Source organism: Eumetopias jubatus, unplaced genomic scaffold, assembly GCF_037043125.1.
Source record: "Eumetopias jubatus isolate StellerSeaLion01/CBP00866 unplaced genomic scaffold, mEumJub1_p1.0 scaffold_10, whole genome shotgun sequence".
NCBI lineage: Eukaryota > Metazoa > Chordata > Mammalia > Carnivora > Otariidae > Eumetopias > Eumetopias jubatus.
Genome location: NW_028274816.1, coordinates 52,697,830 through 52,710,874, shown reverse-complemented (window position 1 = coordinate 52,710,874; position 13,045 = coordinate 52,697,830). Strand labels below are relative to the sequence as shown.

At 52.9% G+C, this 13,045-nt stretch overlaps 1 protein-coding gene across 1 annotated transcript; it reads right to left on the bottom strand.

Annotated features, from left to right (window-relative positions):
* Positions 1-330: 330 nt before the first annotated feature.
* On the bottom strand, positions 331-11,593 carry LOC148163232 (cell adhesion molecule CEACAM21-like). The gene is made up of 4 exons (XM_088026941.1): positions 11,531-11,593; positions 2,851-3,127; positions 1,772-1,892; positions 331-418 (listed from the first exon to the last, which is right to left on the bottom strand). Exons 1-4 carry the CDS (start codon positions 11,591-11,593, stop codon positions 331-333), a joined length of 549 nt encoding a protein of 182 aa, XP_087883067.1.
* Positions 11,594-13,045: the final 1,452 nt, after the last annotated feature.

The window sequence follows — 13,045 nt, the reverse complement described above, 5'->3', positions numbered from 1 at the left end:
TATGGGAGTGATGGTTCTGCCTCTAGAAATGCCTTCTCCAAGCCTGCTGACCCATTCCCCAGGCCCGACCACTGCCCACTGCACCCCCTGCCCCATTCCTGTTAGCCCAGGACCCCTGGCTGGTGCTCCCAGAGCCCACCCTGCCCCTGTCTGGACTCCAGCGTACTCCTTTGGCCAGCTCAGGAGAGGAGGGACAACTCAGGACATGCTGGGGGATGGTCCTGCCCCTGAAGATGGTCCAATCCTGGCCAGAACAGGGCTTGCCTTGTCCTGGCTACTCTGAGGGAAGCAGGGTCTGCTCTGTGCTGCTGAACTGGCTGGTTGCCCGCCTTATGCCTGCACAGCCTGGACCCCAGTGGAATGGGTGGTGCAGGGGCCGGGCTTACCGGGGATGCGGAGCTGCTGGCTGGACCATGGCCTGGGGACAGAGACAGGAGTTAGCACCAGGGCTGTGAAGACGCTTGGGGCCACCCTCCAGGAGGGGACAGGTCCTCAGCTCTCAGAGAACAGGGAAGCAGGAGCACCTCCCAGGGACAGACCCACTGGCCATGTTAGGGCCCAATGGGGGTAAGGTGCTGACCTATGATCTGGATTCTACAGGTCAGGGAGTATGGCCAGCTGAGATCCCCTGTGCAGGAGACCCAGACAAAGGGTCAGAGGCCCTGGGGAGTGACTGGCCGGATGGACAATGTGGGCAGGACTCCGGGGCTCCGGGTCCCACCCGCGCTGACGATGTACTCACGGGGGGTGGATGCTGGGTGCCAGAGCTCTCTGAGATCACGGCAGCCACTGGCCCTAGGAGAGATCAGGCTTCCATGTGAGGGGTGCAGGGAGAGGTCACAGCTTTGGTGTCAGAGCAGGGCACAAGGAGGATCCTCATTCCAGGCAGGGGTTACAGACCCCCTCCCTCCACCAGTGCTGTTTAGGAGAGGGAGGGCCCAGGAGAGGGGATTAGGAAAGGTCTTGGGAGCACTTCTGTCCTGGGCTCACAGGGGAAGCCCCACAGGCTGATGGGCTTCTAGGAGAAAGTGTCCTGAAAAGGGATCAAGGACCCAGGAAAGGAATCAGACATGCGGGTTTGCCTGAGTGGAAGGGTCAAGCCTGCAGCCATGTGTGCAGGACAGTTGGGGAGCCCCGGGTAAGCTGGATCCCTGAATGTGGTGCCCCTGCTGTGGCCAGACCCTCGCCCCCTCAGGCCAGAGGATGCTGAAATGTGTCGGCAGCCCGTCCTCCATCTCCATCTGCCTGGGCAAGAGGCATAAGGACATCCCAGGACCTCCACCTGGCCGAACCCAGGTGTTCTGCTCTCACACAACAGGGACTGCGGTTCATGCATCTGCCATTTAGGGGATGACCCCACCTGGCCTGTCAGGATCTTCCAGTCTCCTTTGCGTGACCCCGACCAGGACCGGCCTCAGGTCCTGAGGCTGCAACCGCCCCTCACAGGGCGTGTGGACTTAAATAACCCACGGGAGGTGCTCTTTACTGAGTATTTAGTGCTATGAGCACAGATGTAGGTTTGTCAATTGAATGCAGACAACCCTGAGGGGCTGTTCCCTAGTTGTCCCTAATGTAAAACTGAGGAAGCTGGGAAAGAAGCACCCTGGACAGCAGCTGGTGAGGAAGGAGCCAGAGGGGATGAGAGGGAAAATCCAGGGGGCAGTTGGGAAGACTGGAAGTTGCAGCCCAGAATCCTAGGTCAGGGTGGGGTCCCCTCCTGGCCAGGGCTCAGCTGGGGGACAGGATCAGCTTGTGGGAAATGCCATCGTACCTTCCAGTCCTTGTGTGGAGCAGGAGACACCCCAGGGCGGCCGACAGTGCCAGTCCGACCAGGACCCCGACTGCAATGCCAATGATGGACCCCACAGGGAGACCTGTGGTGCTTCTTTCATCTGAAATAAGGAGAAAACGGGAGGGGAATGAGTCCCAAGTCAAATCTGGGGAAGCCAAGAGGGGCCGTGGGGGAAGGGCCTGGTTAGGGAGGGAGGAAAGGCCACTGGGTCTGGGTGATGTGTGTGTTGTCACCACGGTGACCCCACCCCCTTGACCGCTGCATCATTTCTGTTCCTCACGGTGAAACCCTGGACTTGCTTCATTCTTCACATTGTCCCCCGACCCCGGGGCCAGTGCCAGTGTGCTGTTCATTTACTGCTCACATTATGCCTCTTCCCCTGGGTCTTCCTTTCCATCTCTATCACTGTTCTTAGAGGGAGGCCCTTACCTGTTCACTCAACACTTTAAAGAGAATAACATTAGCTGACTGCCTTGGAGGTCGGTCCTGTGCCGGGCACGTGGGAAATACTTTACGTTTATCTCATCTGCCGCTTCCCTGTCCATGAGGGTGCCAGGTGTCATCCCCACTGTGCAAAATGAGCATCTGACTATGTAAAGGGCTTCAAAAAATCAGTGAATGTCACCGAGCTGGAATGTAATCGGACAATACTTAATCCCAAATCCCCAAGACTTAGCTAGTAACCAAAACCTTAATGTCAAAAGGACAATAGCTGCTAAATTTGATTGAGCCTGAATCTGTATATGATGCTGGCTCAGGATTTCATCTCATGAACTCATATTAACAACCCTCACAACAGCCCTAAGATCCAGCTGTTCTTTCCAGTTTTACAGATGAGGACACTGAGGCTCAGGAGGTTCAGCATCTTGCCAGAGTTCCAAAAGCTGGTACACATCAGAACCAAGTGGTAACAAGATTAGTCTAATTCCAGGGATTTTATCCACATTGCCCTAGAGGCTCTGAAGGTGGCTCCTACCTCCTCCAGGCCTGCATCCATTTCATACCCCCTGCCAGTAGAATATACAGGGAAGGAGAGGGAGAGGTGGCGGTTCACTCACAGCTCACATCCAGCTTGATGGGGTCACTTTTGCTAGAACTGACTGGGTTGGAGATCTCACACTGAAAATTCCCAGCATACTTTCTCCTGACAAGGCATATGGTGAGGGTGCTGTTGTCCTGGGTCACCTTCATTTTCTCCATGAGCTTTACACTCTGGCCATTGAGGAACCACTGGATGGAGACCCCAGTGTTATTTGTGGAGCAGGTCAGGACCACAGAGTCCTTATGTTCTGTGAATGTGGTGTTGCTGGCAGGGACAGAGGGCTGGGCCACGGGCTCAGGGGACAAACACAGGAAGTGTTGGAATGAGAGTGGGCCTGGGCCCTGGGGCTACGCTCCTTCCTCTATGATCTCAGCCACTCTGAAGGCCCAAGCAAGCTCTGTAAAGGTGCCTCAGAGGATGGCTCTGCTGTCAGCAGAAGGATGATTGTCTTTTTTCAGGTGACGTTCTGTAAGGAGAAGGCTGTACCTCCCCCTCTGATCCTCAAGTTCCCTTCTGGCCCTCAGTCCTGTGTCTGCTCTGCCTGGACATCTCTGTAGCATCAGCACCAGGAACCTTTTCTAAGGTCACATGTCCCGCATCCTCATCATCAGGTGAAATTTTTTATTCCCGTGGATTTCTGTGTGATTGTTTTCTTGAACATTTTGTGACTTTAAAAGATCATGTCTCATTCCTTATATACCTTTCCATGGATAGTGGGGGAGGAGGACTCGTAGCTCTTCTATCTTTGTGTCCAAGGCAGCTTCATGTAAAGTAGGGAAGGCATTCACATACTTACGATTTACTAGGGAATAAAAGCTGCCTGCACCATCTTCACAACTTTAGGAATCAAAGAGGATTTTTTTTTAAGACTTTATTTATTCTTTTGAGATGCTGAGATACAGAGAGAGAGAGAGAGAGCATGAGCGCGGGAGAGGCAGAGGGAGAGGGAGAGGTAGGCTCCCCGCAGAGCCAGGAGCCCGATGTAGGGCTCGATCCCAGGACCCTGGGATTACGACCTGAGCTGAAGTCAGACGCTTAACCATCTGAGCCCCCCAGGCGCTGCAGGAATCAAAGAGTTTTTAATGTACAGGATTTCTCACTCTGAAGAAGACTTTTACTAGGAAACACCCACAGCTAGCATCACACTCCATGGTGAAACACTGGAAGTAGAAGACAAACATGCCACTTTTAGCACCGGTATTCAACACAGTACAGAAGTCCAGGCAAAAATAATTAGGAAGAAAAAAAACAGAGAATGCAATGAAATTGGAAAGGAATAAGTACAATTCTGTCTCTTTGCAGATGACGTGAAATTTTATGTACAAAACCCTAACGATCCCCACCCACCCCACAGAAACTGTTGAACTAATTAAGAATTCAACAAAGTTGTAGGATTCAAAAATCAACATACAAAAATCACTCTGTTTAAGAAAACAATTCCACTTACAATAATATTAAAAACAATAAAATACTTAGGAAAAAAGAGAACAAAATCTTAGTAATTACTTAATGAGTCAGCAGACTGTATATGGAAATCTATAAAACATTGCTGAAAGAAATTAAAGAGGACACAAATAAATGGAAAGACATCCCATGTTCATGGAAGATGGGACTTCATATTGGTGAGATGACAAAGCTACCCAAAGAGATCCACAGAGTCAATGTAATCCCTATCAATTTTTTTTAAGATTTTATTTTAAAGTAATCTGTATATCCAACATGGCACTCAAACCTACAACCCTGAAGTCAAGAGTCGCATGTTCAACCAGCTGAGCCAGCCAAGTGCCCCCCCATCAAATTCTGAAGGAATTATTTTTCAGAAATAGGAATTTCCAAAAATTTACATGGAATCAGGGGCCTCCAATACTTATTTTGAAAAAGAACAAAGTTGGAGGACTCCTACTTCCTGACTGAAAAGCTACATTAACCAATAATAATGGGGATCTGGTATAAAGACAGACATAGAGACCAATGAAATAGGATAGGCACCCCGGAAACAAACACTGGCATATGGGGTTGAATGATTTTCAAGAAGGTTGTCATGACCATTCAATGGAGAAAAAAAATCTATTCAACAAATGGTGTTGGGAACACTGGATATCCATGCGAATGAATGAAGTCGGACCTGACCTTCCACCACGTAGACCTTTGTACACCATGTACAAATGTTAGCGCAAAATAGACCAAACATCTAAACAGAAGAGTCAAAACTATAAAAGCCTTAGAAGAAAATGTAATGCAAAAACTTACTGAAACTGGATTTCCCAGTGATTTCTTAGATATGACACCCAAAGCAGAGACAACAAAAGAAAAAAATAGATGAATTGGATTGCATCAAAATAGAAAACTGCCATTGTGTTGAGTAGAGCATAACATATAGAGTTGTCCAATCACTATGTGCTACACCTGAAACTAATGTCACGAGGTGTGTCAACTAAAGTTCACTAAAAAAAAAAAAAAAAAAAAAGTGTGAGGGCAACCCATGGATTGGAAGGAAACATTTGCAAATCCTATCTGGTAAGAGATTAATATCCAGAATATATAAACTACTCCTGCAATTCAACAACAAAAACAATTTGAACCTGAGAACCCTTTTTTCTTCCCTATTTGCAAAGCCCCATTTAATGCATGGGGCTTTCTGGAGCTGAGAACCCCCCTCCCCACATTCCAGCTGGACCCCAGGTCTGCCATGAGAACTAAGGGTAGAAACCTCTGCAGACATCTAATGGGAGAGTTCAGGGACAGATTTGGGAGCAAATGGGAAATGACTACTTCTAGGCTCTTTGCTGAAAGCCAGACAGACCTTCACCACGGCGATCCACGCAGATGCTCCAGGGATCCACTTACCAGAGACTGTGATAGTCTTGACTGTGGTCTTACTGAGGCGAGTGCCAGTTATAGGCAAGGCAGGCATAGGATCCACTATCATTCGCTGTGATGTTGGGGATAAAGAGCTCCTGTGTGGATGACTGGGGCCTCCCATTGATAAACCAAGAATACTGTGCGGGCGGGTTAGAGGCTACATAGCAGGAGAGACTGAGGTTGGCCCCTGGATGGTAACAGGAGTCTGAGGGGGAAATGGTGGGGGCGTCCGGGCCATCTGGAGCAAACAGAATAAAGCCACAGGTGATATAATCTGAGGGTAACCGAAGCTCCTGGTGTGTATTAGGGCCACAGTGTCCCTCTGAGCTGGGTCCCAACCTCATTTGAAAAAGTTCCAGTAAAATCCCCCTGCTTCACTCAGCCTGGGTCTGACACATTCACCCCTGTCTCCTCACAGGCTGGTGACCTTCTCAGGGAGGAACTGTCCATCCCCATCCAGTCTTGGCTTAGGCTGGGCCTGCCCAGGTTGGCCTGGGACAAGAAGCCATGGCCAGCCTGGGGGTCCAGCTGAGAGTCATGGACTCGGACCCCAGAAGGATGGATGGGCCTGGCCCCCGGCATGTGGATTTGGGCTGACAGCCCGGGCCAGGTAGGAAGGGAAGTTACTCACAGAGAACATTCAGGGTGAATGGGTCACTACGGCCGGCACTCACTGGGTTCCGAGTTTCACACTCATAGGGTCCTGTGTCATTCCTTGTGACACGGCATATAGTGAGAGTCCTGTTGTCCAGGGAGAGCACCAGCCTGGCGCTGGCCCGGAGGCTCTTCCTGTTTACTGACCACAGGTAGCTTGTGCTCGGAGTTTGAGGTCCACACGATATTACGACAGAATCCACATTCTCCACGGGGTCAGAGTTGTTGCTTGTGATGCTGAGTTTGGATAACTCCGCTGTGCAGACAACAGAGAGAACATTGCCCTGGGTGGTACCTGAGTCCTTCAAAGAATAAGGCAGGTCTGTGAAGCTCAAGACAAATGCAAGAGGATCTGAGCGCTCAGAGAACACAGGCCACCTGCTCTCCATGTGAGAGCAAGCACAGGCCTTCTCAGGTCAAAGAAGCATCAGGGTTGGTTGTAGAAGACACAGGACAGGGAGCCAGAGACCACCCTGGGCCTCGGCTGGTTCTTCCCTGACCAACTGACTGTCTGACCAACCTCAGAGGCCTGACCTGGAAAGTGCAGGTGCTGAGGCCCTTTCTACGGCACAGACCTACACCAGTCACCCTACAGGTGTTCTCCCCTAGGCCTTGCTTTCCAGGGTTGTCCTGGAGATGGGTAATGATGGGCCTTCCCAGAGCTCATAAGCCTGGAGAACACTGGACAGCATGGCCTGGAAGCGGGTATTTGAGCAGTAGTAATACCAGGGGACACCAGGGCCAAGCCTGGAATTCAGTCCAGCACTCAGGCTGCGGGGCCACGAAGTAGGTCAGTTCTGCCCAGGTGTTCCATGGTGACTGACCTGAGACAGTGGTGGAGCAGAGTCAAGACTAGAAATGCTCCAGAAAAGAATGAGGGGGACAGGCAGGGCCTGGCTGGCTGTGGCAGAGAACTATGTGCTCTGCGCTTGGTCTTTAAAGTGTTTTCCCACTGCAGAGGCCAGTGAGGACCATGCTGGTCTTTCCTGAAATACAAGTGGGTGTTTTCAAATGCAGAAGGGGTGACTGGTGGTAGGTGAGGGAGTGTGGGGGGAGGCGTCTGGCCTTCATGGACCATTTGTAAACACAGTTATGAGATAGAAATTTGAGAAATTAAATCGTTTCCATATGTGAAAATCAATAATACCTGAAAAATCTAAGACCAGTTTCTAGAGGAATATCTCCCTAGGGAGCACTATAATGTTGTAGACCAAGTTCTGCAGTCCAACCACGATCACATGATGACCGAAGGAAGATGTTATAGTGGATTTGAAATCAGTGACTCCCTGGTTACAGAAGGACATGTGAGTCCTATTAAGGAGAATTGAGGGGCACCTGGGTGGCTCAGTCGTTAAGCGTCTGCCTTCAGCTCAGATCATGATCCCAGGGTCCTGGGATCAAGCCCCGCATCGGGCTCCCTGCTCAGGGGGAAGCCTGCTTCTCCCTCTCCCAACCCCCTGCTTATGTTCCCTCTCTCGCTGTGTCTCTCATTGTCGGATAAATAAAATCTTGAAAAAAAAAAAAAAAAGAAAGCGAATTGATCGGGGAAAGTCTGAGGTGCCCCTGTTATATAAAGGGAGGAATGATACCAAATTAGTAGAAATGATGTGTGTTATGTCAGTCAATTTAGGAAAGAAAGTCCCTGCCACCAATTTCTACAGCAAAATGGAAAGAAACCCAATGCTTGTATGAGGCTTTCTTTTGACCTCAGGAAACACAAGTTTGATCCAATTTACCCAAACTGGGCAGCATCTAAGTGAAAGGACAGGGACTGGTGGATCGCACCGTGTGAGATGATCCCACCCTATGGTGAAGGTGTCCTCAGGAGCACCCACGTGCGTGTGAAACAGGCAGTGAAGCAGTCGGAAGGCGCAGGGTCTGGCCAGCCCCCCGGGGGAGGGTCTAGGGAACCCCTGGGAAGAACGAGAGCCTCACCAGGACGAGCACGTGAGTCAGGAGTAACAGGCATGAGATGAGCCCATGAGCTCCTGGGGACTGCAGACCTGCCCTCCTGCCTTTGACTCCCTGCTGGAGTCATGTAGGGAGGAGATCAAGGGGTCCCATGTCCTTGTCATGGGGTGTGTTCCACTCGTTGGCGTCACGGAGGGAAAGAGTCCTGGATGAGGGCCCAGTGACAGCTCGCTCTCCTGGTGACCTGGGGGAACTGGCTCCTGACGGAGCCCGGCAGAGGATGCCGCTCGGATTTCTGTGTCTTCTACTGCTGCCTGGGAGGGCGGGCCGGGCCACAGGTGTTAGCAGGAGAATCCAGGGAAGGCTTAAGGGTTAGTAAAGGCGGCTGTGCAGAGCAGGGGTAGTCCCAGCTGGAAAGGAGCAGGAGGGGAAGATGAGGGACAAGGTCGGAGCAGAGAGCCAGAAATGTCCCAGGCTGTGAGCAGTGAGGGTCACAAGGGACTGCAAAAACTCGGGGCACTAAGAGCCCACAGCCGCCCCAGGGGCAGGATCCTCCCATGGCTGAGCAACAGCACAGTCCTCGTGAGACTCTCGGGCAGTGGCCTGAGGGGCTGGTGGTCAGAGGGACACAACATGGGTCTCAGCCCCTGGAGGGACAGGGAACAGGTGTGGCCAGAACCTCCTAGAATTGTGCATCCAGGGTCCAGAATCTGAAGAGACTGGGAATCATTCATTCATTCCTTCCCTCCTTCATGAAAGACTAATTGAGTTGTGGGACCCTGTGCCGGTTAGGGGTATGCAGTCGGGAGGAGAGGGCAGAGTCCTTTCCCTTACACTCCAGTGGGATGCCATCAGCACATCAGGAAACGATAAGTGATTCCAAGTCCGATGCAGGAGCTGTGGATTGGCCACCTGAGGGGAGGCCTGGGCATTCCCCAACTGACTCTGGTCGTTGATGAATTTAGTTCTTGAGTAAAAACATTAATTCTCCATTTGCTTTCACTTCCCAGACCAGAAAATCTACCTTGAGGTGTAGATTCAAAGAGAAAATGGCTGATCCAACAACTGGTCTTGGGATCCACAGGTGCCTAATAAGGCCCCCTGGATGGAGGAGACAGGCCTGTACCTGCAGACAGACTTTGTAGGATTGTGATCTGCCTGTGTGACTCTGATTCAGTGTCTGCATCGCCCTGTGCCTCTGTTTCCCCTCAAAATCAAGTAAATGGTCTCAGGCTTGCCGTGTTGTCTGTAATTAACCTTAAATCCTCCACAATTACCTGACCGAAGGCTTGGTATAGAGGAGCTGCCCGGATAAACAACTGTTACTTGCCTCCATGAGACACGGCTCCCTCGGCCCGATCCTGGTGCAGGACTTGCTGCCAGGAGCATCTTCTCTCCTCTGTTCCTCCCTGGGGGCACTGACCTTCTTCTGGGGTCTCCTATCCCCCAGGGCCATCAGACAGTGGCCCAGGGACCTTGCCTATCTCTGTTCTCCACCCCAAGTCTCAGGAAAAAAGACCAGCCTCTGCCCCTCCTCAGATGTGGCTCTTGGTGCCGAGCCCTGGCTGGTGACCAGCTCAGGAACCTCAGGACTCAGGGAGCCAGGGAATTGTTGCTCCCAGTCCCCCTGCCACGAAGACAAAACCCACGTCTGGAATGGACTCCTCAGGGTCACTGGAGTCAGGAGCCCTGAGACAGGGGTCTGGGCAGGGGCTTTCTGGGCTGAGCTCTGGTGGGGATCCCAGGGGCCCATTAAGCCTGACCCTGACAGCCCTGCAGGGTCTTTCTCAGAGTCACAGGGAGGAGCCCAGCGGTTTGGGCTGAATCTCCCTCTGCTGAGTTACTCCCATCAGAGTGGTCCTTCTGTTTGCTGCAAATGTGCTGTGGCTGGAATCCAGGAAGGGAATTCAGAGCTTAGGATGTTTGTCTCCACTGTGTGTGTCCCACACTAAATGTTCCAACCCGATACAGGACATAAGGCAGAGGGGATGGAGGTGCAATCCAGCCCTGTGATCCTGTTGTGTGAAGTAGAACTCACCCCACCCAACACCAGAGGGGAGAGAGGAATTACTCACGGAATACGCGCAGCTGTACTGTTACTTTTTCAAGTTGAACATTTCTAGTCACGGTTTGTAGGGTGTAGTATCCCGTGTCATTCACGGTGATGTTCTGGAACCACAGGGACCCGTTGGGGTATATTGTCTCTCTGCCGCTGTGTGCAGGCCCTCGGATAGTTACGTTTGTGTCTAATGCATATGATATAATTTTAGGGCTGATCTCTGCAGTTTTCCCTCGGAACCAGGCATAGCCTATAAGATCCCCAGGCTGATTGTGGACACTCAGAAGAACATCCTTCCCTTCAGCAACACAGGGCGGCACCGATTCCACAGTGACTTGGGCAGTGGTGGGCGGGTTCCAGAAGGTGAAGAGTGAGACTAGGAGGGAAGGGAGGAGACAGATCAGTATTTGGACCTATGTGTTGGAGGGAAAGCTGGGGCCCTGGAGACAGAACAGATCCTAATCCCCCAGCCTCGGGGTGTGTGTCTGAGTGTGTGTGTGTGTGTGTGTGTGTGTGTGTGTGTGTGTGTGTGTGTGTCTCCTGCTGGTCAAGGTCAGTGGCATGACCACACTACTTCAGCGCCTCTGAACTTAATTTCCTCTGTTTCCAACCCTCTTCCTCACATGTCTGTCGCTCACTCCCTCCCTGCCCTCAGATACCTGCTCCCACTCAGGGGGTCCTGGGGAGAGGCCTGCCCTGAGTGCCTCCTCTAAAGACCCTCTGTCTTCATGATCTGACCTTTCCCTGCTCTGTTCCCTTCATGGTGCTTGTCAGTACCTGACATCACGTTCTAGATGTCTCTGCGTGTCTGTCTTCCTTCCCATGGAAGTGAGCTCGGGGAGGGCAGGGACTCGACTGATCTGTGCTGTACCCCAGGGGTGGGGCAGGCTGCAAATCTCCGGGGCTGAATGAATGTGTCCCCATGTCTCTCAGGGTCTGGCGTTTGTCTGTTAAGATCTCAGGTTGGTGGGAAGGGGCAGCGATTAGGTTGTTGTTATCAGTTTCAGAATTCAGTCCTCAGTGATGAGTAACTTGGGAAACAGCCCTTGGCTCCGTACTTGCAGATCATAAGATTTTCCCGTTGCTGAGCGGGCTCCCCGGTCCTACCCTGCTCCCCTGTCTCCTCTCAGAGCCCTGTCCTCCCCGGGAGAGCCCAGCCAGCCTCTCTCTCCCATCCTCCCGCCCCCTCGCAGGGGATCATCCCTCTCACCTGCCAGCAGGAGCTCCTGCCAGGGGACGCGTCCTCCTCGGGGAGGGGCCGAGGGGTCTCCATGGTGCCTGCTGCCCTGCCCGTCCCTCCCTCTGGGGGAAGAGCTTCTGCTCCAGAAACGCTCAGGAGCACTGCAGTCCTGTCCGGTCTGAGGCTAGCGGCCTCTGGGGGCAGGAGCGCTGGGCGGGGTCACGTGGGCCGGGGGCGGGGTCTCTGCCAGGGCCCCTCCCTCCTGACTCCCTTGCCCCCTTCTTCCCCTTTCATTTCTGTCTACATTGCGGTTCCCTGGGAACTGCTGAGGCCTCTCCGTCTTCAGCTGTGATTTCCCAGCATATGCGAGAGCGCGCACACGCCCTTGTTTGGACAAACACAAGCCTGTGGCGTTGGGTCGGTGACCCCCACAGCTCGGGGTCAGGTGCAGGGTCAGCGTCCCCACAGCCCTCTCTCCCTCCCTGTGTGGCTTTCCCTTAAGAGCAGGAGTCTGGGGGCTGCTTCAGGAACTCTTGTCACAGGGATGTCACCCCCACTGTGCAATGGAATCACCTGTGGAACTTTATCAAGACTGTGGATGCCCAGGGGACACCCACAAATGCTGCATCAGCAGATGCCCAGCCAGGCTGAGAGCCCTTGATGTGGGGGTGGGGCCGCCTCTCCCTCTCCTGAGCCCACGGAGGGTCTGCAGATGCTGTGAAAATGCAGATTCTGACTCAGCAGGTGTGGTGTGGACCCCAGAGTCTGCCTCTAACAAGCTCCCAGGTGATGCTGATCGTCCTGGCCCTGGAGAGCACACTCTGAATAGCAAGGCTGAGGGGGACCCGGTTTCCTTAGAAGATGGCCCTTCTCCCTACCCTGAATTGGTTCTGCTGAGTCTTGGCCTTGAGTCTGTGGTACCACACACAGAGCCCCAGGGTCCCCAAATCCAGGGGATTATTTCTGTTGTATCAGAGAATCCCAGCTGGGCACCTGTCTCCCCAGTGTTCTCACAGGTCTGGGGAGGTTGGACTGACACCGGGCAGCAAGGTCCCAGAGATGACTCTGGGGGTGAGAAAGGAGCAAGCCGGGTGATGACTGGTGAAGGACCCACGGCCCATCCCTGGTTGTGCCCAGCCCGGCCTCTGCTTCCAGGGACAGAGACCCAAGACCAGGTGTCTCAGGAGCTCAGTTCCCAGGTGGGAAGGGGGTTTCCTGCGTGTCTTGGGAAGATCAGATGGCTGGGGCTCCTTGGAAGGTTTGGAGAAGACCCTCCCTCAGGGTCTGTTGGCTGAACTGTGGCCCAGAGACTGTCCATGTGCCCCTGAGCGTCCTAGGCAGCGAGTGTCTTCTGCCTGGGGGACTTTCCCGGGGTCCCCCGGCCTCCCCCATGGGTGGTGCCAGGCAGGGAATGGGGAGCTGTGCAGGGACCCCTGACAGATCAGGGAGCTCCTAGGGCTCTAGGTAGAGCGGGCAGGACAGAACAGACATTTGGGGGAGACCCAGAAGTGTCTGTTGGAGAAAGGGATGGAAACCAGGCTCCTT